Raw genomic sequence first — 26,652 nt, 5'->3', positions numbered from 1 at the left:
TAGCTAATGAAAATTTACAAATTCAAAAAACTACAACACGCTCTCTCAAAAGCAAATTACGATTGACAAAATACATTCACAACACAAAACACAATCACGCAAGCAAATGAAAAAAAAAACTCAATAAAACACACAATTTCTGAAGCAAATTTACAAATTCATAAAACAAAACACAATATCACAAAAGCAAATTTCAAATTTTACAAAATAAAACAATGGTTAAGAAATTAACAAACTCACAAAACAAAACACATGATCTCAGAGGCAAGTTACAAATTTACAAAACACAACACAAATGCAGAAACAAATTAAAAATGAATAAAACAAAAGACACAATCACGAAAGCAAATAACAATTTTACAAAATAAAACACAATTTGACAAATAGTGTAGAAAGAAAATGTTGCTTAATTTGGATTGAAAACAAATGTTGTCAACAATTCTCGAAAAAATTGCAATAAAATCAATTTTACATTTCGCTTACTATCTTCCAAACTTGAGGCAAGCGGGCCAAATCAGGCCGGCCCAATCATCCAACGTGGACATTGAACTGAGAATTATGAGCTTGAAATTCACTGTGGATCACAAGCGCCTCTGACGATCAGAATCAAGTCCAATCAAGAGGTGAATGAAGGCGGTGGTTGGTGAGAGTGACTTCGAGAGAACAAGAGCTTGGTCTTGAAACAGTATCTGACAGTGTGTTAAGGTGAAGTCACGCCTGCAGCGCTGACACTGACGGACACACAACAGACGTGTGGACGTGTGGACGTGTGGACGTGTGCACGTGTGGACGTGTGCACGTGTCCTTCCCTCTGCACGGAGGCCAGGAATAAAACTCAAAGTGGAAATAATGGAGGATGATGGACACGTGGAGCTTTTTTGAATTGCAAAATGACGTTTGACACATCCCTGGATCATCTGTGTGTGTGTGTGTGTGTGTGTGTGTGTGTGTGTGTGTGTGTGTGTGTGTGTGTGTGTGTGCGTCACAGTCAAGTTGTGTCTCTGCTGCTTCTGCAAAGATGGACTCACAGCACGAGAGGTGAAGGTTGTTGATCATATATAGATATTATTCCTCCGATCAGATGGAGAACATGATCGAGGCTTCCAGCGCCGTCTGCCAGGAGGACCTCGAGCTCGGAGCGCCTCGTCCTCCCCGAAGAGACAAAGCAACAATTTTGGGAACGATTGAACGATTCACAACAAGACGCCGGAGTGAGAGTGATCTTCACGACAGGAGGGGGATGTTGTGGCCGACAGAAGCCGGAGAAGTGATAATAAAATAAACCATCACTGAGGCTGACAGGGTGACGCAATAAAAATAGACTTTAATAGGGTTTTTTCTACAGTAAAACGCTTTTATTTCATCGACTAATACTTTTGTTACATAAATCCAACATGTTTATGGATCTGAGTTCTGGTTGTTAAACGCAACATTATCTGTCACTCAAACATGGACGGGAGTAAATTGGCATTTTTTCATACGGATAAGTTGTAAAAATGACCCAAAATTACCATCTTTTAGAATGGAAAAAATGCAGCGAAAACGAAGTTTATGATTCACTGGACCGTCAGAAAACAAAAATAAGCTTCCTTTTTTTAGAAAATGTTACTTTCTTAAGTCCCTAAAAATCTTTGACATTTTTTCGTTTGGAAAAAAATGAAAAATGCCCCAAAATCGAAGTTTCTAAAATGAAAAAATGACAGCGAAACCATGTTTTCGAAAAAGAAAAATCTGTCTTTTTTCATTGAAAAAATGCCTCAAACATTCCCATCACAAACGTTAAATAAAAAAAATGTTGATTTTTCTGAAGTCTTTAAAAAAAACGTTTTAATTCGAAAAGTTGAAAAAAAAATGTCAAAAGAATTTACTAAAAATGGGGACTAAAATGCCACAATGACAAGCTACACCAACATCACCAAGGACGATATGATCTGACAGGGAATAAATGATGAAAAAAAAAGTTTTTTCAAAATAAAACAGGAAGTCATGGAAATGAAAGGACAAGGTTTTTGTCTTAAGTGAGGGAACATGTTGTGATGGAAGTTAAAGTTACCTAAACTACTATTTTGAACAATGTAATAATATTTATAAAGTTAGCAATAGACCTGAGATGATATTATTGTTGATTTTAAGTTAAATTAATAACAAGTTAATGCAATATGGACTAATAGTATTAACATATTTTAAGTTGTAGTATTTTTCAACATCAGTCCAAAAGTAGATTTATTCAAATAACGTTTTCACGAGGAAACTTTGACTTTCATTGGAGGAGTTTTCATATTTTTCTTCAATATTCACCAAAAGCACATTAAAATCATGACCATTGATGAATTCATCAAACCTTTATTGATATAATTCACACTTCAACACATGCACAGTGTGAAAATAATGTATCAAATAGGAAGTATTGTGCGACGATACATGATTTATTGATTTCATCGGTCACAGGAGCTTCTAGCAGAACTGGATCAGCTCTCTTAAGCTGCATCCCCTCTCACAACAAATGTCAGCCATCTTGCTGGCAGATCTTCCGAGGCGAGAGGACGGAGCGAACCAGCGACGAGCCGGAGCCGGAGCCGGGGGCCGCTGGGCCCCGGGGGACTGTGGAGACATGAGGAGGTTTTCCTGCTGCTCCACGGCGTCCACTCGCTCCCCTGTGTGGAGCAGGAGGACACATCCGTCACACTTCAGCGGAATGGAAAGAAATCATGAGAAACTCTCGGGATAAGAGGCAGGGGACACCCTGGACAGGACCCCAGTCTATTACGATACATATATAAATATCAGTTTAACCCTCGGATGCCTTTGGATCGTGGGAGGAAATTAGAGTGAAGAAGGAAAAGTCACAAGCAAGGGAAGAACAAAAACAAAACGATGATATCTTCAGTCCAAACCTGCTTACTATACATTATTTTTATTATTTATTTTTAATTAAATATAGTTTCACGTTATATTAAAATGTTGTATATCTGTTTTAATATTTTTATGATATAAAGTAAAGTATGTCAAACATATTAATCCAGAAAAAAAGGAAAAAATGAAGATTAAAAAAGAAAATTTAACTTTAAACACAAGAAATTAATTGAACTTTGAATAAAAAATATAGAAAAACGGTTTATTAAGTTCTTTAGTATAGGTTTAATAACTATTTTATTGATGATTAGCTTCTCAAATTTAGATGGATTTGAAACAATTAACAGTATAACATGCACATTAAAATGTGTTTGTATCAAATTCCCTTAAAGGACATGCTTTTTTTCTCATTTAATGTTTGTAAAATAAAATAAAATAAGTAAAATTGTTGTTCTGAAACGTGTTTTTGTCCCCAATTTATTGTAATTTAAAATTATATTTGTATATTTATGTTCATATATGTAATTTATTACTTATTTATTGATACTTTTGTGAATAATAATGTACAATTGAATAGAATCATAAACTTTAATTGCCAGCAATAGCAGCAGCTGTCAGTCACCAGCGTAGCTACTTACAGTCGGAGACAAGTCGTCCTTCTTCTGCTCTCAGGACGCTTCTCTTCAGGCGAGAGTTCCCGCAGGTGGACACCGTGAGCCGGATCAGCTCTCGGCCGCACATCTTGATCCTCACCTCCGTCTGGACCACACTCGCCGTCGACACCAGAACCACCAACATGGACAGCAGATAGTTAGCGGGCGACATCCCCGGGCCTGGACTTCTGGATCAAACAAGTGTTCGGGGGGGACTTGATGTAGCGAGAGCTGTGGTGACGGGGTTTATATATTTTCATGGTTTGAAAAAAACAAAAAAAAAAAAACGCTGTGTCATCAAATTATTAGAAAGACAGCCTTGGTGAAAGAAAAGCATGTCCTGATCTTCAGCTGTGCGTGGAAGTGTCAGGAGTTTCTTTCAATGTCACAACATCGAGATAAAGATCTGTGCGGGGGACATGGAAGAAGATACTTGATCTGAAAAAAAAATCACATCATCTGTGATCAAACTCAGCTTCTCCACTCTGTGTTTACGACGTACTTTCAAAAGGCCATGAACTTACAGATGTTGACTCTTAAGTGTAGTTGTGTAGTAGTGGAGGTATAGTTAATCCGTACAATACGCTTAGAATACAATGAAATGCTAATTTACAGTTCACACGACAACTTCCTGTTGGTTTATCCTGTTAAAATTCACCAAATAAACAGATGTATTAACAAAATAAATAGATAGAAATGGAAGAACAAATGTTTCTACTTCATAAAGTGAAGTTTACCTCATGCTATCACGTCTAAAATTAGCCTTTCGAGAACCAAAAAGAACACTACGTACGTCTTATATTAGTGTTGTTAAGACTTTTTCGGAACTTGATAGGGATTGTGTTTTTCATTTTCAGACCCTCTGCTAGTATCTTATGTGTGTGTGAGTGTTTGTGTGTCGGCGACTTTCTGTCTCAATTTTTGGTTCAACTCGACAAAAGAAAACTGTCTTATAAACATTTAAGAATCTCACGTTTTGAAGATTTTTTCCCTGTTTGTTATTTGTTGAACACACAACAAATCTCCTTGAAAACATCATGAGTCCACGGCGTATCTCGACACATCTTGAAGGACGGGTGTTAATTGGAAAGATTTCAAGGATGCTGACGCGCTCGGTCACCCCGGGCCGAGCTGACGTAACATGACGTGGCACAACTTTCATATTCCAGCAGCTGGAGGAGGAATCTTTGATGGACGTGTGTTTCTGTCCATAACCTTGTTCACAGGGAAGCATGTGAGCTGGTGACACATTTGTATCCTCTTACCTGAGCAGGTGATAAGTTAGCTTCAGACCTGCTTGTTCGGTTTCCTCATCCAGTTTTCAATGTATTCATTTATCAAGTACGGTATTTAACAACTGGTCTCTTCACCAGCGGTGTCAGAGGTAGGATGACTTTCCAGGGGCTCCACTCAGATCTCCGGGCCGTCACAGTTATTACACTCCAGTTCCTTTAAAAAGTACAAGAATTTAAGTTATCTTTTCATTAAAATCCATTATGTATATATTGACAAATTGTAATTATTAGTATCTGTATAGTAATAGTAGTAGTTGTTTTAGCAGTAGCATTTGTATTGTTATTTTTGTTTTTACTGTACTGTACTGTACTGTAATTACTGTAATATTATTATTTTTCATTTCATGTCTAAAGGGTAAAGGCTAAACTAATGTAAAAAAAAAAAAACTCTTCTGACTCACTCACATGTTTCAAATATTGAAGTCTTCCTCTCCAAGATGCAGTAAGTTCCTCATCATGACCATGTGTTGAACTTATTACTTTATAAAGTTCTCCCCCGTCTGAAACTTGGCGAACGAGAGGTTACAAGAGCGGCGTCCATTATGTCGTAATAATGGTCTTCACTCCTGCAGCCAGCTGTAATCACACCCAGCTTTGTTTGTACAACAAGTCCCTTGAAGGTGGAGACTTCCTGGATTGATGACACTGCATGAAAAGCCTTGATGTTTGACCAATCACAGTGGAGTGGGCGTGGTTATGTTAAACAAGATTTAAGGGCGGGGCTTAATCACATTTTCTAATGTAAATATTTCAATGAAAAGACAGTTTTGTACAAACGGACACATACTGATGAGAACAATAAAGTCCAACATCTATTTAAGACACACTTAAATCAACACGTTAGTTGCTCTTTAATGCATATGTATGTTTAATCCTTAATATGTTATTATCTTTATACTGTGAACCTTCTGCTATGTCCACACTGTAGGATGAATGAAAGAAAATCTTACCTTGTCCTATTTAAAGAAACATCCATGTTAAAAATGAAGTGATGAATAAAGACAAGAAGAATATCATTATAGGTTTATGAATGAAATGTGTTTTCAAAATGTTCAAATGCTGTTTTTGAAATCGTGTTTCAGATTCTTGCAAGAAAACCATTAAGGACCAAAAACCTAGTACTTGCCATTGATTCAAAGTCTCAATGGAAATGTTTTATTTGTGTAAAGTACGTTAAAATATCATTTTACGCAACAAAATGATGTGCATTTTGTTATTTTTGTGATATTTAAGTCCATGTGTTTAAATCTACAAAATGTTTTTTTGTGGTGGATTTTAATTTCTACTGGCTTTTGTCCCACATGAACAAGAATTTAAAAAATGAACTTCCTCTCAAACGTGATCGGATGTTTAACCCTTTAAATCAAAAGGGTGACGGTGGCGACTCGTGTTGAAGATTCAACAGCAATGAGGCTAAATAAGCATCAAAAACAGTTATCATTAGAAACCAGGTGATCGTCCCATAACGACTCCGTAATGGCTGAAATAAAAGCTGGTTATGAGCAAACGTTGAGAATAGCTCAGTATCTGATTAGGTTCATGCCCTTGTCTGACCAGGAAGGAGGCGCAACAGCAAATCCTGCTAATCCTCCACTACAAAATTAACCTTCAGCTTTTCTGCGATGAGACTACAAACTCCATTCCTGCTCTTCTCCACACCAAGACCAGCGACCCTGCAGAAAGTTACGTGGATTTTAGATGTTTAGATGGTGAGAGGCTGAGAAGCTGAACTAAACGAAACTCAAATTAGAATTGGCCTCAGTGACAGAAGGAAGGCTTAGGGTCAGAAGCAGGAAAAGGCTGGACAGATTATGTCTCCTGGTTGACCTTCTATGTCTCTCCCCTCCGGAAGGGAGGGACGTCCAGGTCTCTCAAGTGACGTCTGTGGAGATAAATATCTTCACCACCTTCTCAATTATTTCTGTTCCATCTGCAGCTCAAGCAGTGTAATCATTGAGAACCTCTCAATTCTCAATGGAATTCAATCAAAATAAAGAGATTAAAACATCAGAAGTATTTCCTTCTATCTATAGTTTTAGTTACTCATGTGTCTTTTTCTTAGATTAAAGTTAAATACATGGATCCAGCCTGATTTATTTCATTCAATAAAAAAATCTGTTTAATCTCCCGCCTTTGAAATAAAGAACATTTTATTGAGTGGATTGTTTAATATATTTCAAAAGGATATAAGAGTGGCTAAATCTCAACGCTAAACTATGACAATTTATTGAACATTTTCAGTATCTATAAATGCTGTCATATAGGATGTTGTACCCTTTGATGGCACTTTGGACATATTCGGTGTCCTGTCATGTGCAATAGAATCAGAGCAAAACAAACTTGGAAAAGGTGAAGTTAAAAGCTTTTTTAAAGATGTGCTTTGCTTCGCCTGACTTATTTTAAAAGGAGAAACAGAAAGTCAGGACCTAAACATGCGGACACCGTTCAATAAGGTCCACGTAGCAAGACAATATAGTCCATAATAGCACTTCCACAGCACTCGTCAGAGACATTCTTCTAACAAAACCGTTTCATTTCTTCCTCTGACCTTCCCAACCTGTTACATGTGACCAAAGCCTTGAGCTTACAGATTATCTCAATGTGCTGCTGCCGTGTTCCCCCCGTGTCCTCTCTAATACCACCGGGGAGGCAGATGGGGTCTTAGCGTCCTCTGGCCCCCGGGTGATAAGGCCATTTTTGGGTTTATCAAGGGTCACCTCTGGCATTGTCTCGAGATGTTCTAGTAATGCCCCAGACTCTGCCTCCCGCCGGGCCTGTGGTGGACCTCGTCCTCCGACTCGTCCTGCGGCGGCTCGTAGCAGCTCTGGAACTTGCGCATCATTCGCTTCTTGAGCTGGAAGGTGCGCTCCGTGTTGGAGTAGGTGTACTCCTGCTCCTTCAGCTTGGCGTAGTAGTCGGAGAACTTGTTGAAGAGGATGGAGATGGGCATGCCGTTGAGGATGATGCCGAAGGAGATGCAGCCGAAGGCCACGCAGCGGCCCAGGTAGGAGATGGGCACCACGTCGCCGTAGCCCACCGTGGAGATGCTCACCTGCAGAGGAGGAGAAGGATTGGTGGATTCTGTCGCTGCTCTTGCTAGCTGTGAGCTAGCTAAGAAATTAAAAAACTGTTTGAAAAAATGAAAGCTTAAATCTGATCCTATTATTTTCTTTTCAAATACTATCTTGCACAAGATTAATAAACAAAAGTCTCTTATATTTTGTCGGCTTTTGACATTATCTGTAGTAAAATGACAATATAATAGTACATAGTATGTTATTAAAGCTTGTGGTCAACACTAAATAACTTTTCTTTTTATTGCACAATAAAGCACAACACTAAAAACATGCAAAGTGTCATAGAAATTAATTTCGACTTTTAATATGGTACTTTAATTCTCATAATATATAATGTATAAATACAATTCAATACAACAATATATAAATATAATTGTAAAATAATATGAAACACAAGCAACAAAAACATGCATTTATATATGTCAAAAATAAATATAAATGCATATTATTTCATTTTTAATAGAGTCCAGAAAAAAACAAAATCAATAGTAATGATAATATTTAATAAATAAATTACTCTCATTTAAATGTGTTCTCCTTATGTCAATTAATAGTAAGGAGGGTATTAATAATATTAATTAATTCAGATACTTTTTAAAGAAATGTTTACAACAATTCATTCAGAATAAATGTATTTTCTTGTTTCCTTAATAGATTTAAGATAAAGTAATTTATTTTGGACGTATAGAAATGCATGTTTCTGTAGCTTGTGTTAAATACATTTCACAATTATGTCAATCCCATAGTAGTTTTACTATTATCTGCTTTATTTCCCTGTCCTTAACAACACATACATCTAGAGCGACTTTAGAAAAGTGATCATTTTTACCAGGGACAGAGAATCAACATAAATCACTCAAAAGAACTTGCAATGAAACAGCAGATAAATACATGTAGGTCAAGTCCTTAAGCTTTAAGTTCTTCATGATCCGATGCAGAAAATCCAAGTGGTGGCATCAAGTGTCAGCTGACTATCAGCTGAGACATTTGTGATTCATTGCCACATTGCATGACTTTTATATTGTTTGTTAGATTCAAATTGCTCAACAGCTTCTTCTCCGGGTGATGAATTAAAAATAGCACCAAACACCAATAGACTTCACTTACCGCAGCCCACCACCAGGCGTCCGGGATGCTGCTGAACGGCGTCCCTGGTTGGTCCACTTCCACCGAGTGCATCAGTGCGGAGAAGGTGAAGATGCCCATAGCGATGAATAGAAAGAGACAGCAGACCTGAAGATGAAAGAGAAGGCAAAATGAATGGTGTGAAAGTTGAGCCCTTTATAGTTAAGTTTAAGTTTAAGTTTATAGAACTATAGAAAAAATGACAATGTACTCGGCTCGAGTTGTAAATAAAGTTTGTGTCCAATGGCTACTAATAAAAAACACCAAGGTAACTGTTTTGGCCCGTTTTAAAGGTTTACGGCTTTAAGTAACTCTCAGTCATAACCCTAAATATTCAAAACTCCACTTAAAACGATCAGTATCTATCAGAGCCAAAACGTTTAGACTTCTATCTCTCAGTCAAAAAACAAAAATATCATAGATATGGTCTTGACTTTACAAGCTAAAGAACCTTGGCAATGCTAACCCAACCAACGTATGGCTGGAGGTGATGGATGGATGGATGGATGGATGGATGGATGGATGGATGGATGGATGGATGGATGGATGGATGGATGGATGGATGGATGGATGGATGGATGGATGGATGGATGGATGGATGGATGGATGGATGGATGGATGGATGGATGGATGGATGGATGGATGGATGGATGGATGGATGGATGGATGGATGGATGGATGGATGGATGGATGGATGGATGGATGGATGGATGGATGGATGGATGGATGGATGGATGGATGGATGGATGGATGGATGGATGGATGGATGGATGGATGGATGGATGGATGGATGGATGGATGGATGGATGGATGGATGGATGGATGGATGGATGGATGGATTGGGAAGGAAACTACTGCAGTGTTTTTCAATAACCAAATGGAACCAAAAACAAAGTAGCTTTGGTCCAATCTGTGTTGGTTTCTGTCCGAACGTTAGCACAAACCACATGATTGTGTTCAAGGTCTTACCTGCTCGGAACACTGTCGGATGGTGAAACCGAAGGCTCTCATGCCGGTGGAGTGGCGAGCCAGCTTGAGGATACGAAAGATTCGCATCAGCTTGACCACTTTGAGCACCTTGCTGACTTTGCTCACTCTGGCCATAGTTTTCAAGTCCTCTTGCTGGCTGAAGTCTTCGGAGTCGATGACAAACACCTCGAAAATGATCTGGACGAAGTAGGGCATCACGGCCACCATGTCGACGAAGTTGAGCGCGCTCTTCACAAAGTTTTTGATGTTGGACGTGGTGAGCAAACGGAGGAAGTATTCCATGGTGAAGAAGAGGATGGAGCAGATCTCGATCCACTCCATGTAAGTCTTCCCGCCCAGTTTGTACACTCGCAACTCCTCTACCGTATTCATCGTCATGGCAACAATAGAGATAAGCACAAAGAGACTGGAGAACACAGCGAAGGCTTTGGCCGACAACGACGAGTAAGGATTCTCCATCAGGTCCCAGAGAATCTTTCTTAGCGTCCCGAGACACATGTTCTGGTAGCCCTCGTCGTCCTGGTGAGGCTTGATCTCATCCACGAGCTCCTGGTTGACTTTGAGTTGGTCCCTGATGTCGTCCACCTTTTCCTCGAACAAGATACGACAACACCTGCGAGAAATCAGGAGGAACACGTCACACTTCCAGAAGTACAGTTACAAAGAAGTTAAGAATCCTGCATACCTTCGTGTGTCCTTCAACTTTAGCCCCCAAAAGGTCATCTCTTCCTCAAAGTTCACGGGACATAGACTATCCATTACCCACAATACATTGCTGCAGTAAAAGTGGAAGATGTAGTGAAAAAACATAGGGTCCCTGTCGAAGAAGAACTCGTTATTGTGGACGTTGTAATCGTCACAGAGCGACAGTCGCTTCACAGGATCTTCGCACAGAGCTAGAGTTCCTATCCTGGTCTTCGGGTGTCTGAGAACCAAATGCCTCGGGATGTGAAAAACCTTACCGCCAACATTCAGGTTGACGATATTCACTTTCCTAGGTTTCGCAACTCTGGCCTCGACTTTGGACTTGTCCTTGGGGTCATCCGCACTGTCCAGGTTGTCCATGGACGTCCATAGCTTCACGGAGCTGTCCTGTGAAAAGGGGAACTCCTGCTCTTCGATGCTGTGTGAAAAGCTTTTCTCCCGGTTGATGGTGGCGAAAAGGCTGGAGCGGCGCTTTTTGAGCACCTTTAATTTAGGTTTTATGTTTTCCATTGTGCCACCTGCTTCAAAATCCCATAAAAAGTCAAAAGCCTTCAAGGAAAAAGAGTGCGTAAATTTGCATTATTCCACCTGCGCCTCATGGTGAAAGAGTTTCTCCTCCGCTGTGAAATTGAGACAGAATTGCCGATAGAAAATGGATAACCTGCACTTGCTAAGCATCTAAGATCAACTGCACAGGTTGGCGGTGCAGCCGCGTCACTGATTCTCTAATCCTATTGCTGTTCTTTCTGTCCAAACGCAAGTTAAAAATACAGTTTACAAGGATTAGTCTTGAGATTTAGAGCTTTGTGCTCTCAAGGAGCCTGACAGGAAGAGAGAGTGTTGTGATGACTGTATCAAGTGACTCTTTACTGTGCAGATTTATAAAGTCTGTAGGATATTAGAGGGTTGCTGTTTGATTTTCTTCATTTTAAAATTGCATGTTTGTATAAAAAAACGGTTGATAAAATGTTGTTCCTGTTGCTCTATATTTATTCACTTATTTGTACAAATGTTAATATAATGTCACTTTTGATTAAGGTCGTTACAATGGAATAAAATGGACAAGAAATGTTCAATATTAATCCAACCAAAAGAAAATATCCTTTAAAGTTTGTATTCGTACCGCCCGAGGTCACCCCTCCCCCATGTTCAAATGGTATCGCCCGGTTTGCCTGAGACAGTATTTATATATATTTTTTTTTAAATTACAAAATAATTATTAATAACTTATTAAATCAGAAGCACATACATACTTTAATCTTACATGTTTTTTTATTTTATTTTTCATGTTGTCATTTTACATCTCCATATATGCCGACCGCGCACCACGTGACTTCCTTTCCTGTCTAGCCTTCCAACATGGACGCCAGCCGCGTGCAGCCGATCAAGCTCGCAAGAGTAAGAAAACGCATAATTTGGCTGAAATGTGCGTTTAAAGTCGGATATATTCGTAGTTGAGTCACTTGTGTTTCTGTCTGAACTCAAAAGTGATTTCTAAATACGAGTATTTGCCGACGATTGGCGAGCGGGTCTCCTCGGTCTCGGCTCAATCATGGAGGCCACCTCATGCTAAATGCTACATGCTAACCACTTCAACGCCGTTCAGTGTTGACATGTGTCCGCTATGATCATATTTATGTTTGAATTACTAAACGTCTTGTTTTGTGTTTCAGGTCACTAAAGTTATCGGAAGAACTGGGTCTCAGGGCCAATGTACACAGGTATGTTGAATCTAATGTGTACACAAGGTAGTATTCAGCAACGATGACTTGAACCGCATCTACACGTTTACCGTATTTTATTTATTAGTCATATTGTTTTTATTAGTATTTTTTATTTGTATTCCCTTCTAAGTAACATTTATTGCAACTCGTGTATGGTAATAAAGTAAAATTCAACTAAACTATCTGTAAGAGCAGCACTCTTATAGGTAAATCTTACATTGTGTATAAAATGAATAAGATTAAATAATCGTACAAACTCAAAATGCATTAAAGGTTAAGATATTTTTAATGCATGCTATTCGTAATATACTGACACGTTCATACAACTCACAATCGCACATTAATGCATGTTTGCGATTTCTTTTATCCCCATTTATTTCAAATATATTTGAACAAATGGAGATATTTACCTGTGAAACGACTGTTTGATCAGTAGTTCATACAAGTCAACAGATCAGGACCAAAAAACTTGTGATTTGAAGTTGATATCCAAACATGTGTTTGTGGTATTTTCAGGTCCGTGTTGAGTTCATGGACGACAGCAACCGCTCCATCATCAGGAACGTGAAGGGGCCAGTGAGAGAAGGAGATGTGCTCACACTTCTGGAGTCTGAAAGAGAAGCCAGGAGGCTGCGATAGGTGAGAACGAGTTTCTCTGCTTATGCAACATTGAATATAAAGAGGTTCTTGCTACATTCTGGATAATATTACACTTAAAAAGTATTGGGTTTCTTTTTTGCTTGAAGATAATGATCATTGAAATACAAACCTTATTTTCAGCTTGAGGAACAATGCATTGCAAATAACTGGTTTACATTTCTAAGGCTACTCCATCTGCAAACTTATTTTAACACTGGTTGTTAAATTAAATTAACTCATCCTGTAACTTTAATTTTTTTGATATGCATTCTTATAGATTTTTTTGTTTTCAAAGCTGCTATAAATGAGCTGCAGAGGAATCACTAACTAAGTCATTGTGTTTTTTTTCCAGAGGTCCTGAGTCCGTGAGGTGTCCATCCAGAGCTTTGGGACTGGATCTTCCAGCTCCACCTGCAATGGCCGACATCTTGCCTGTTCAGACTTTTTGGAAATAAATTTGGTCGTTAAGATGAACTTGTTTCATGCCTTGTTTCTTCAACTGATTTAAATATTCATATTTTGTATTTGCTCTTAAAGGGTTTGATAATGGGATGAAGAAAAATGAAAAATTGTTCTTTTGTAATTAAAGGGCACTAGTTAACTTGTGCTTAAGATTGTATTCAATGATGTAAATACTAACCAAAGATGAAATGATAAACTTTATGTCATCACTATGCTGTAGCTTAACCCCAGCAAAGCCTTTGCTACACTACACAAAGCCCCAAATCTAGCCTTAAAGATTAACTTTGTTCCTTTATGTTGACCTTAATTTGGATTGGAATCAAAAACTTATAGCAATAAACGCATGGTTTTTTTGTGTGTAGTGTCGGTTAGAATAAAAGTGATAAAACCAGTTAGCAAACAATATTCCATAGTTTTATCTTTAAATATAATGGTCTAATTATTTCATGCACTAAATCAAAGGCCTTATTTCACCTGTTCATTTTTTATTAAATTCCAATATTAGGCAGCTTTTTGAGTAATATTGTTCTAAAACACTAATAATACATAAGACTAGATGTAATGTGTAAAATGATCTTAAAAATAAAAACCAAGAACTAAAATCAGTATTGATGAGTTCAGTTTTTAATAGACGTGTTCTTCAAATCTAGGAAGACTAGTGATGTAGTACGCATAGCTACCGGCAGAGGTCACCGCTGACCATGTTTTTAAGATGGTCGCTTAAAGTTGAGCCTTAATGATTAAAAAAAATCTTCTTAAGACATAATATCAAAAGATTAATGCAACTTTTAATTACACGAGAAAGTGTCGTATAGAAACAGTTTAGCTGCTCAAAATGGTCTGTTGATACAGATCAGCAGAGGGTTTGTGCACCGTTTCCAACTTATGGAGAAAAAAAAAAATTATTCCGATTAAAAAGATCCTTAAACATTTATAGCAAATCTTACCTGACGAGAATATACTTCTGAAAGCTGAGCCATGCAAATTAGAAGCAAAATTAAATCCAAATAATCGTTATTTCTTTTCAGTGCCTATTGACTTTTAATCTAGTTCATATATACTGTATTTTGCATAACGCTGCTTGTAAAAATAACAACAAACTGCAGCAGAAAACAGATAATAAGTCAGTGAAGATGATGTTAATACCTTTATTCTTCCCACATTTTGGAAATGGTGATATATATGTACTATCGTGATAAACATAGTATAACTGTAACATCCCAGTAAGTGTTCTTGCTTAAGATCATGTAGACAGTGAGAGGGTAAACTTGATTGAATTCCAAGGAATGTTTGAAGAGGAAAGCTGTTCAGTTTGAAGTGTTGATGTTTGTGTACATTTCTGAAAGCTGGTGGCAGGACAGTTTCCACTCTGACCTACTTTACATTAAGAATGAAGTGTTTGTCATGCGTCTGCAGCGTACATGGAAAGTTTTTTGGATGGATTGCTCAATAATCAGTGCTGTCAATCAAAGCTGAGAATCTGGAGTTACTACAAGTCAATGCAACAGAAACTGGAGCAAGACCTGGGTCATGGGTTGGTGGATTTAAACAGCTAAGACAAGCACAAAAACACTTGTGTGCGGTTGATGTGTGTGCATCAACACTTCGAGTCGGCCAACTTTCTGTCTCTCTGCACTTCAGGCTACGATCTTAAAACAGAACAGTTGGTGTTAAACTTGCAGACGTCGTCCAATATAAAACGTTAATTTGCCTCCAGGGTCGACATACAACCCTTAATTATAATCAAACTTCCAGGAATTGTTTTGAAGCGTGGATTTGTTGTGTCATGTCCCGAAAACGTCTGCCACAGCTGCCACTTTTCTATCGCCTCGCAAACAGATCTGAAGGTTGTTTGTCTTCACGCCACCAAGGTCTCACTGAGCTGCAGGAAAACACCAGCGCCGGACACGCCTGAGTGTGCGAGTCTAACACGATCCATCACCGTGAGCGAGGACAGTGTGTCACAGTTAATTCATGCTCCTTCCACCTGCTGCTGCGACCTGTCGGGAGAAGATATGGTTTTCAAGACTGATCATGGAAGGGCTGTCAATCACACATTGCATCTTTCAATGTTATTGTGTGTATAAATCTACACTTTGACTGATTTTAATGAATAAATGGAAAAGGTCTTCATGTCTGTAAAGTCCCACAGTTAAATATGTATTCAAAATTCTCTTTTTAACTACATTTTTATTAATGTCAACAACAAAAAAATCCTAAAAAATCCTTTTTTTTTTCAAATTTAAAAACAACCATGGTTTTTAGAAATACACTGTTTATTTAAGTGACACCAGAGACAATGAATCAATCATATTTCAGGATTAAATGTATCAAGCAGACAAGTTCCCACACAATTTGATATGATTTACTTTGGGGTTTTTTTGGTAGGTTATCTTGACCACCCCGTTACACAGACAAGTTAGAGCAGGGGTGTTTAACTTAATCACACAAGGGGCCAAAATCTTTTTACACTCTTGGTCACGGGTCGAACACATTTTAATATTTACTAAACTCACTGTAACATATCACTGGGATATTTAATCACAATCGAATATCTTTATCCTCAGTTTTTACTGTTAATGGACGTCTATATATAACTGTTGACATCCATCAGCTCTGTCCCTTATCTTATCTTAAACACAGGTCCCTTTATATGTCACTATATCAACATTAACATTAATCTACTTTGATTTTGAGCAAACTATCACATGGGCCACATAAACTGACTTGGTTGGCCAGATTTGGCCACGATACCATGTGTTTGACACCTTTTAGCTCGTATAATTTTGATTATTTTTAAACTCTTATGGAAAGTAAAGGAAATGTTAAACTGATTAGCATACTTGCTAGCTTAGCTATTTGATAACCAGTGCCAGAGAGGAAACGTAACACCTGGAAACTGCAGTTTTTTAGAAGATTGGCATCTAAATTCTGTACATTACAAATTAAATAACAAACCTACAATTTCCATAATGAAATTCATCACATTTGTATTGTCCAGAAACTTATAAATATATGAAATATGTGTCATATCTGGTATGTCATGGGGTGGTAAAGATGCCAAGTTGTGTCCCCGGTTGGTCTTTTCTTCCTGAAATCTTAGGGTTGAGATGAAAAACAAAAGGTTTATTTAAGTTACCAGGAGGATGTGAACCACTATTAAGGACATAAGATTATAAAAAAGACAATCATTTTTACATCAAACTCTTCAAAGATCCAAATAAAACCTGGTCAGAAAAAGAAATAGAAGATAAAAGGGATTAAAAAAGAGTGTTAATATGAATGTATTTGAAACTTGGGTCGATAAAAATGTAGTTTATGAGCCTGAGGTGGGAAATATTGGTATTTTATGAGTCTTTCATGGATGTAAATGTCTTAAAATAGACCGAACAAAATTATATTTTTAAATGTATTTAAATTTTCCTTTAAAAAGTGTAAAAAAAAAGCAGGTTGACATTGTTTTCACATAATGTCTGCACTTGCTGCCGATATCAGCCGTTACACATTTCCCACAATGCACTGCATCAACAAGGGCCATTTATTTAACCTCTCCTCTGTTTTAATTTGTCCTGAAAGCATCTTTCCTCCGTCATTCATCCTTTAGCGATTGTTTGGTTCCGACTCTCTGGACGAGGAAGACGTTCTGACAATCCAACCAGTAGTTTTTGTGAAAAACAACCGTGGTTTGGGAATGTACAGAACTTGGCAGGAGAGGCGAGAGGCTTTCGTGTCTCTCATCCCAGGACTCTCTGCAGGGAGGTCACGCCGCCTCCAGAGGGGAGAACGGGGGCCTGTGATTTACTCCCTCAAAACCCTGTTACGACCGAGGGTCTCCGGTTCATGATTTACCAACGAGCCCCGGAGGACGCAGCGAGAGGAGGTTACTAGGAGTCAGTCCTGCTCCTTTCATGACCCTTGACCCCTCTATTTCATCCTAATAAATCACTGTCCCTCTTTAGCGTGTCGTTCAGTTTTTACAGTTCATGATGGAAACACCTTTAAAATAGGACCCCTTACTCTGTTTTTTTCACGAGTCAGCGTCTTAGATCGCCCTCAAAGATAAGTTAAAGTTCTCAGTCCCAACTGAAGAAAAGGTAATAATGGGTGGAATTATGTCCCAGACCCGAGCAATCGAACAGGAAATCCACTCGCTGAAGCGTAAACCATCGTCTGAGGCGAATTAAAGACCTTATAGAGATTTAAGAACACGCCACACACGGAGCAATGTACGAAACACAGCTTGATTCACCATTATATAAGTTGAAGAACAAAAGAAGGGGGGGCGGGGTCACTGTGCGAAGGTCACGACAACAAGTAAGACATTTATTATTCAAACGCTGCGATGTCGACAAGTCTGCACAACAATAGAGCTACACAAACAGCAGGTGCACACACAGACACACTTAAAGTGGGTCAGGGTCAAAAGGTGTGCCAGTCAGTACCACCCCCCAAATCCCCCATCTGGACCGGCTCGTGTAAAGACGTTTAAATACGGTCTTTTATATGAGGATCTTGAATGTAGTTTAGTGACTGGACTGATCAACGCAAACATTATGACATTTTTTCGGAGCCAATAAGCGTATAAATGATGCTCTAATAAGTACATTTCTCACCCACCATCTCCAAAATACTGCATTTTTTGTTTGGGCTTGTTTGGCCCACTACTCTCAGACCTGAAGCGGCAGAAACCGGCAAAACACCACTGACACATGACCCACAGCTGGGTCAATATTTAGCAAGAGCTGGTGGGAATCAACCAGTTACAATTTGGTTTGGACAGGAAAGACCAGAGCAAATCTTCAACGGCGACGTCTCACCTCGTTACACCGGAGTCAATGTGCAACAAAGTGTTTTGGAAATGAACACAAGTTTCCTTCAGAAAAACAACACCTCACCCTTTTTTGTCAAATTTTAAAAATCAACCTTTGCCTCAAGTGTTAGTATAGTGTGTGTTGCATTCATATTTTTTACAAAAACAGTTTTTAATGTAGCTTAAAAATACTGTATGTCATGTCATTATAAACGTGAGGAGCCTTCGCGCCAAAAGACAGAGGAGAAGAAGCAAAAGAAGCCTTGTCATGATGAAGAATATTAAATATTTAATTACGCATTATTGAGATATTCCCAATAGAAATGTAAAGATCTTTAAAATAAGTGTGTTAAAAAACATGTTATACAACATAAATTTAGCAAATATACAGTTTGTTTTAGGAAAATATTTGGCAAAAGTTCTGAAAAACTGGAAGTATTTAGTGTTAAAATATGAATAAAAATTAAGATATATCAGGACTGCTAGTTATTACTCGCATCATTATTTATACCGACCTCATAAATACATAAATACAAGTTTGACCACTTGTCAAGGCAACAACTGTGATGGTAAAGTTGTGTAATATGGTGTTTACTTTCATCAACAATTTCACCAGATCACAAAAATGCTATGAATCCCACAATGCACTGCAGCTCTTACATTAGGTAAATATTTAGATCAAACTATAGTCCTATAATGTAAACCTTTAAGAAGTGATGAGTGACCTACAAACCAAAGGTCCACGCATCACTGGAGATGCACTTCACAAATGTTTGACAGCAGGCACTCAAGTTCATGGGAATGGAAGTTACGTAAGGTTTTTCTCAGATGCTATTATTGACGGGGATGAAACTCGGGAGACAGATGCTGCCCATCGCAACTGTAAAAAGTCCAAGTGATGTGTCAGAAGATGTCTCTGAATCCCCAGACAACATAAGTGCGTAGGAGATTTTATTTTCGGCGGCGACCTTGGTCAGCGTTTTAGAAGCCAGATGGGAAAAAGCCCTTCCTGTGAAGGACGTGGGATTTCTGTTGCGTGAGAATGTTCTAATTTAAGAATTCATGTTTTCTCCTCATCAATTAATAACAGATACTTTTTCGCAACGTTAAAATAGGACACAACTAGGTTATGTAAGTAATCTTGTTTTTTTGCTTGAAGCTGGAATCCTATCCCAGCTACCCAGGGCAAATCACAAGCCCATCACAGCACAAATATAGTGGTAATAATATATATATATATATATATATATATATATATATATATATATATATATATATATATATATTATTACTATTAATATATATATATATATATATATATATATATATATATATATATATATATATATATATTATTACCACTATATTTATTTATAGTGGTATAACTGAATTTCTTACTCACATATTAATTATACATAGCTTTGGTCGGTCTGGAGATCCTTCTGTTTTTGCTTCTAAATTCCTCATCCTTATTAATATATACGTATTATTATTGGGATATTAGCTTCAAACTTGAAGCTACTTACTTACTATAATCGTAAGCAAAAGGATTGATACGTGCAAATAAATAGAAATGACTTTGAGGCAGAAAGAAAGTAGCGCCCTCGATGTTAGCATCAGAGAAGCTAGTTAGCATAGTTACGCTTTTTAGGTCATAGTTTTATTTGTCTTTATTAGGTTATTTGTGCTAAGTTTCACCTATTTGTACTTATATGCACAGCCACTACTATATATGTATGTATAAAGAAATGTTACTGACATTTAAATAAATATAAATATAAACAAAGGAAGTTGTTACTGTTCACATCTAACTAGCTACTTAGCATAGCTTTAAAGGTCATAGTTTTCAAAATCAGAACAAGAAACCTTTATTGCCATTGTTGTCAACACATATTTGTAGTGTTTATATGCACGACCAGCGATGGATATGCAGTATATGAATAACAAAAGTCTGCATAGATGCAAATTAACATGAATTACTGGGAGGCAGAAAGGAAGTTGAGCTCCTCATATTAATAATAATAACACAAAACAAGCTGTGTTTACAACACTGGCATGACAGTTTCTGAATAATAATAATAAGGAGAAGAAGTAAAAGAAGAAGAAGAAGAAGTATAACAATAATAATACATTTTATTCAAAGGTTTCTTTCTGAACACTCTTGGTCACCGTACAGTTACATTTTGCGAGATTTTAATGTTATAGTTTTATATTTTATTTCTAGTGTGTTTATTAGGTTTTACCTGTTTGTATCGATGTAAATAGAATAACAAAAGGCTACATAATGTAAATTAATAAACAGAGGAAGTTCCTAATCTAAGCATCAACGCAGCTAGTTAGCATATTGAGTTTCTATCCTATTGTGTTTGTTGGACTGTTCGTGTGAAGTCTAACTTGTTTTTAATAATATGCACAACAAACACTAGAAATATATTCTTACAAGGCTTTATCAAATAAAAAATAAAATAAAATAAACAGAGAGGAAGGTGTTTGTGATTAGCGTTAGCATCCTAGTGTCCAGTTAGCACATTTAAGCTTCTAAACTCATAGTTTTATATTTATTCTTTGTGTATTTCTTGCATGTTTGATTGTTTATTTTTTTAGTTTATTCATTCGTTTGTATTCAAAGACCCAGGAATGGTTGTGGTTGTGATTCAGCGGAGCAGCAGACGTGAAGCTACATGGCTCTATACAGTCCACTGGACTAAGACTTGGCAGTGGTCGCCCATACATCTCCAGAGCGGGACAAAAGTACATTCTGTACTCTTGTGTTTCCTGCCAGCTGCAGGACTCATCGAGTGCAAACTGAAGGAGAGACGAGAGTGTAGAAGCAAACAAGTGAAAAAAAAAACACGTTGTATCACACGTCTGAGCATGTGCGAGCTGGAATGTCAACTTGGACCTCAGAGACATTCTTCAATGGAAACCTTCAAATGTGGGTTTTAAAAATAAAAAGACTCTTGATCCGGATCTTCTTGTGCAAATACTGGCTCTTGGACTAGAATCAGAGAAGTGAACGTGTGAAGAACGTTCTCTCAGTAAACCTCTCGCAGCACGTCTTTATGCCAGGAGGAAACCTCAGGTATAAAGTCAACACTGGAGCAGGTTAACCTTCGCTTTCAAGTCCACATCAGACCTGAGCCTGAAGTCACCGCTAGGAGGCAGTAGTGTGTTTCTGACTGGGATGTGAATGATGGACTGATTGTCTCACATCAGTGAAAGACATCATTTTCCATCTGAAAAAAAAACGGCTGAACAAACCGTTGGAGCAGGTAACAGAATACTGTTGGGAAGAAACTAGAGAAGGTCAGGCTCGCTGACGGCGTCAGTCATCAAAGTCAGAAAGGTCAAAGGTAAGCGAGGATAATTTAAAGCTCAGCAAAAGGTCGGCATCCATTCATCCATTCAACCACCTATCTGTCCATCCATCCATCCATCCATCCATCCATCCATCCATCCATCCATCCATCCATCCATCCATCCATCCATCCATCCATCCATCCATCCATCCATCCATCCATCCATCCATCCATCCATCCATCCATCCATCCATCCATCCATCCATTCTTCATTCTTCCATACATCCATACATCTGTCCATCCATTCAATCATCCATTCATTCATCCATTCATCCATTCATCCATTCATCCATTCATCCATTCATCCATTCATCCATTCATCCATTCATCCATTCATCCATTCATCCATTCATCCATTCATCCATTCATCCATTCAATCATCTATCTGTCCGTCCATCCATCATCCATCCATCCATCCATCCATCCATCCATCCATCCATCCATCCATCCATCCATCCATCCATCCATCCATCCATCCATCCATCCATCCATCCATCCATCCATCCATCCATCCATCCATCCATCCATCCATCCATCCATCCGTCCATCCATTCAACGATCCATCCATCAATCAATCCATCCATCCATCCATCCATCCATCCATCCATCTATCTGTCCATACATCTATCCATCCAATCTGCCCTGTTTTATACTGTATTAAAAAATGCCTTTAAAACATATAATGTAAGAGCTAAAAAATGGACCATATTGAGAATCTTTCATTTCACTGTTGAATATCTGGATAAGGGATATAAAAATGATTCTTTAAGAAGGCCTGAAATAACCCAAAGCTGAAAAACATATGGAGTGAGATTAGAGTTGGATCTGTGACTTTGACATGTTCCAGAACATTAGATATATGTTTTAGAGTCTGGTGCCAGCAGCTGGATTTATCCTCTTACTTTAAAATATTTTTTCAAATTTTAAAACCATCGATATTGAAAGTTGATGGAGACAAGAGCAGCAGAACCTCCACCTTGTTTTTTATTGTTCATCTCTTCCAGTCGCCGAATCCGTCCCTCGTACATGACTCAGATCCTCGCCAGTCTGGCTCTTACAGATGTTCCGTCTCTGGAATCTGGGTAAAAGGTGAACATGCCGGCTTCAATGGTGGCAGCCATTTTGGGAAATTGAATGAGCAGCTGTGAGGACTTCAGCATCCGCCAGCTGGAGTCCAGAACATTTTAGAGGAGGAACCGTGAGTCAGGTTTTTCTTTCGCGTGACTATTCTGTCGCCACGGATATGGAATTAATGATATCTTTAGCGCTCTCTACTTAAACATGTTTAACATCTAAAAAAAACAACAGGATTCATCACATCTTCTTCAAGGACATGCATTAGCATCGACTGTTAGCATCTTTACAATATTGAGTGACATGACCAATTTTTCAACGCATGAAAGGAGTTCAAAAGGCCCCAAATAACCCTCTGGTCTGACTTTGGACATGTCCTGATTTAAACAACTTTGAAACACATCAATTAAAACAATTCAATGCAAATATTTACAAACAAATGTTTCAGGTGCTGGAGTTAGCGTATGTTAGCATCGAGAGCTACTTGGTGACATTAGTCATGTGACTAACTTTCCCAACACTTTGGGAGCATGTTCTCACTGCATGAGTGAGTTACAAGCGACTTATTTCTGGCGAAATCTACAGTATCGAATTTTTTTTAAATCTGAAATTTGGTCGATCTGTGTTAGCCAATCTGAATTGTTTTTTTGGCTCATTTATACTTAAATATTCTTCTTTCTGATCTGCCATTATGATTTTCCAACTCCACTCCAAATGTCCCTACTAAAACAAACAAAACAGACTTTCTATTAAAGGACAAGAGAATATAAAATTAAAACTTTAAAGTTCAACTCAAGTGTTGATTTAAGTGTGTCTTAAGTAGATCCTGGACTCTATTGTATCATCAGTATGTGTCTGTTTGTACAAAAATCTCTTTTCATTGAAATATTTTCATAAAAAAATGTGATTAAGCCCCGCCCACTGAAAAACGTTTTTCTGGAGATTAAATCGTGTTTACCATAACTCTGCCCACTCTGCTGTTACTGGTGTGTGTCATGAATCCCAGAATTCGTTGTATAAACAAAGCGGGACGTGATTACATCTGGCTTCGCTCTAGTAACCTCTCGTTTGCCGAGATTTCAGACAAACTATCTACGACTGGGCATCTTGGAAAGGAACATGTTTGACATTAGTTGCCCTTTAAGAATCAGATATTTAGCATCTTAAGTGAGAACTTGGTGCAAGACTACTCCGTTGTGGGTTCAATCTTTACGTATTCTCCTAAAAAAAATTTGCTGGTGTAGCTACTCAAAAACTTCCAAAATGACTTTTGTGAAATACAATTAGCGGAAAAAAAATGAGAGGTTGCAACAACAATTTCACTCCTCTGGTCCCGTCAAGAGCTTGTGGAGCGTCACGACCTCTTGTGTGTCTTGTGTGTCTTGTGTGTCGAACACAAAGGACTGGAGAACAGAGCGATCCTGCCACTCAACTATCTCCTCTCTTTGACGGGATATAAAGCATCGTCACATTCCAGACACATGAGTACACCCTGTAATTCCTCCACTCCGCCTCCCCCCTCCACCACCACCTCCCCCCCCAGCACCGTCAGCAATCTCCCAGTTACCTTTCACCTAGTTAGTCTGCAGACAGGAGGGGGTTAACCGGCTCCTTGGCTGCTTTTTTGTCCTCCCACCAGAGGGGGAAAAAAAGAGTGATGTGGGCATTCTCTGTGCCGTGAACTTTCCCCCAATTCTCACAGTGGCCTGGACTTTGGTCGGAATCACATCAGGCCAATGTTCCTGACGCACCGGTCGTGACTCGGTGAACTCCACATGTTCTGGATGCAGGAATCTCAGCAGCATTCTTCTATGAATACGAGCTCAGAAAAAATACTTTTGACATAGTTGAACGTCACAATTCTCACACTTATAAGTGATTATTCAAGTTTGTCGCTTTGTAAAAAAAAAAATCTGATTTAAGAAGATTAATCTAATAACAAGTACATGACACAAGTTAAGTGGACACCCTGGAAAGATGGCCAGTCTTAAACCGTGTTTTATAGACAACAGCAAAAAAAATAAAACTTACCCTTAACTTAGATTTATATAGTGATTAAGAGTGGCTGAGCTGTGTGTCTGTACTGCGAGAGGAAACCTGAGTTTCAAGCCAGGCTGACACTAGGAACCTTTACTTCTTTTTTAATCCAAGCTAGCAAGGGTGTCTGGCAGACATATGCAATTAAAATTAATTTTAATGAAAAAAAGAAAATACTGTATTTATGATTATACAATTAACTATCATTTTATACAGTAATAATATAACCAGATAGAATATATAAATATAATCTGAAAGTCATTATTTTATTTTAAGTGTCTACAAAATGTGTTTAATAAAGTATTGTTTATTGTTTATTTAGGAAGTTTGGACATAAGCAGATTTGTCATACGTGGAATTGCAATAACGTCACAACTAGGATCATCGATTAAAAAAATATATATTTTAAGTAAATGGATCAAGTCAAATAGACACCCTGGAAAGGTGGCAAAAAAAACAACAACTCAAAAATACAGTTGCTTTAATCTGAGAATCTATCTTTTCATCTTTTTTTCTCTTGTTTTTAAATCCAAGCTAGCAATGATATCTGTCAGTCATTTTTTATTCATAGACATGTATGATAATAAACCTTAATATCATCAAATATAACTTTAATACAACAAAAATGTAAGGAATATAATCTCAAAGAAATGTTTTATTCTGACTTTCACAAGTGTCAACAAAAAAAGTTTAAAAGTTGAAGTGTTGTTTATTTGCAATAACATGATTGAATATTACGTGAAATAAAAATAAATAAATAAAAACATATATTTTACATTAGATTAGATTAGACTTGAGTTTATGGGTGTGTCGGTGCTTTTCACAGAAATCTCTTCTGAAAATCTCAACCATTTCTAGAGAATTTCTCGTGTGATATGGATCAACTTTAAGAGGAATTTCAAACAGGAACAGACCACAGATCAGTTGTTAACCAGAACAAGAAGAAGTTTCTCTGGATGCTTATTACATCACACGAAGAAGAACGAAGGGCCTCTTCTTGTGCAGTGTGGGTGGTCCGCCCGCCACGCCTGCTACCACTTCCTGTTTCATAAAGTGTCGGCCGACTGGATTACAGTCCAAGAAGGTGAGGATGATTAATCACTTGAGTGTGTTTGAGATTCAAATTAAGATTCTAAGCAGATATGCTTATCATCTGGTTTCGGGGACGTTCCTGCGACTGAGGACGGATCAGCTTTGTTTGATGATGCCAAGTGTTCGCGACTCTATCAGCCGTTGATAGGATTGTCAGATAAGAGATTCTCATCCTGCAGGGGTTGTTGTGACATTTCACTCTCACCCTCCACAAATAAATAAGATAATGTTTCATTCACGTGAGCGAAGTCGGGTTTACAAACAAGGCAAAGTAATGATTACAAAATCAAGTTAGACTTTGATATTTAAAACACATGGAAACTGTATTTATTTGCATTTAAAAGGGCTGGGAATGGTAAATAAGTACTGTTTATTTTTTCTTATTCTTATTTTGAACATTAAATGCCAGTAAAACATTAATTCATCAAATATTTTCTTACATTTTAGCATTATCGATAAAAAAATATTTAGTTGTCATTTGATTGATTAACAAGACTATAATTGTAATAATAATGTTTCATTGAACGGTTTCATCATCACTTCGAAGTATGAAAAAAGGGAAGTGGTCAGTTTAATGCTGAGTTGTCAAAACTCATTTTAAATAGACACAAAATAGAGTCCAGACATGAGCAAATATTTCTTATGCTGAATTGCATAACCGTTGCTTATAACGTCATTGTTTTTTTCTTTGGAAAACCAGTTGAACTAATTGTAGCTCCAATAATCTGCTGGTGTTGTTTCGACATAACATTGTAAC

The 26,652-nt window shown here is 37.8% G+C and overlaps 3 protein-coding genes across 3 annotated transcripts; 1 reads left to right on the top strand and 2 right to left on the bottom strand.

Annotated features, from left to right (window-relative positions):
- Positions 1–2,327: 2,327 nt before the first annotated feature.
- Positions 2,328–3,723, bottom strand: insl3 (insulin-like 3 (Leydig cell)). The gene is made up of 2 exons (XM_087811450.1): positions 3,492–3,723; positions 2,328–2,654 (listed from the first exon to the last, which is right to left on the bottom strand). Exons 1-2 carry the CDS (start codon positions 3,676–3,678, stop codon positions 2,455–2,457), a joined length of 387 nt encoding a protein of 128 aa, XP_087667576.1. The 5' UTR covers positions 3,679–3,723; the 3' UTR covers positions 2,328–2,454.
- A 3,818-nt stretch (positions 3,724–7,541) lies between these two features.
- Positions 7,542–11,232, bottom strand: LOC148063530 (potassium voltage-gated channel subfamily V member 2). The gene is made up of 4 exons (XM_087810957.1): positions 10,679–11,232; positions 9,973–10,606; positions 8,986–9,111; positions 7,542–7,853 (listed from the first exon to the last, which is right to left on the bottom strand). Exons 1-4 carry the CDS (start codon positions 11,206–11,208, stop codon positions 7,542–7,544), a joined length of 1,602 nt encoding a protein of 533 aa, XP_087667083.1. The 5' UTR covers positions 11,209–11,232.
- Positions 11,233–11,988: 756 nt separating this feature from the next.
- Positions 11,989–13,535, top strand: rps28 (ribosomal protein S28). Its single transcript, XM_087810995.1, has 4 exons — positions 11,989–12,096; positions 12,372–12,419; positions 12,939–13,061; positions 13,414–13,535. The coding sequence occupies exons 1-3, from the start codon at positions 12,058–12,060 to the stop codon at positions 13,059–13,061; spliced, it is 210 nt and encodes a 69-aa protein (XP_087667121.1). The 5' UTR covers positions 11,989–12,057; the 3' UTR covers positions 13,414–13,535.
- The last annotated feature ends 13,117 nt before the right edge of the window (positions 13,536–26,652 follow it).

This window comes from Callionymus lyra, chromosome 16 (assembly GCF_982586985.1).
Source record: "Callionymus lyra chromosome 16, fCalLyr1.hap1.1, whole genome shotgun sequence".
Taxonomy (NCBI): Eukaryota; Metazoa; Chordata; class Actinopteri; order Syngnathiformes; family Callionymidae; genus Callionymus; species Callionymus lyra.
This window is presented reverse-complemented; position numbering and strand designations above follow the sequence as displayed.

What these genes read in the sequence shown, in the direction of transcription:
- LOC148063530 (XM_087810957.1), bottom strand. Translation starts at nt 11,208, where the DNA reads ATGGAAAACATAAAACCTAAATTAAAGGTGCTCAAAAAGCGCCGCTCC. An exon ending in AAGTTGAAGGACACACGAAG is followed by an intron (nt 10,607 to 10,678) that starts GTATGCAGGATT and finishes GATTTCTCGCAG; the next exon opens with GTGTTGTCGTATCTTGTTCG. An exon ending in TCCGACAGTGTTCCGAGCAG is followed by an intron (nt 9,112 to 9,972) that starts GTAAGACCTTGA and finishes TTTCATCTTCAG; the next exon opens with GTCTGCTGTCTCTTTCTATT.
- insl3 (XM_087811450.1), bottom strand. Translation starts at nt 3,678, where the DNA reads ATGTCGCCCGCTAACTATCTGCTGTCCATGTTGGTGGTTCTGGTGTCG. An exon ending in AGGACGACTTGTCTCCGACT is followed by an intron (nt 2,655 to 3,491) that starts GTAAGTAGCTAC and finishes TGCTCCACACAG; the next exon opens with GGGAGCGAGTGGACGCCGTG.
- rps28 (XM_087810995.1), top strand. Translation starts at nt 12,058, where the DNA reads ATGGACGCCAGCCGCGTGCAGCCGATCAAGCTCGCAAGA. An exon ending in AGCCGATCAAGCTCGCAAGA is followed by an intron (nt 12,097 to 12,371) that starts GTAAGAAAACGC and finishes TTTGTGTTTCAG; the next exon opens with GTCACTAAAGTTATCGGAAG. An exon ending in CTCAGGGCCAATGTACACAG is followed by an intron (nt 12,420 to 12,938) that starts GTATGTTGAATC and finishes TGGTATTTTCAG; the next exon opens with GTCCGTGTTGAGTTCATGGA.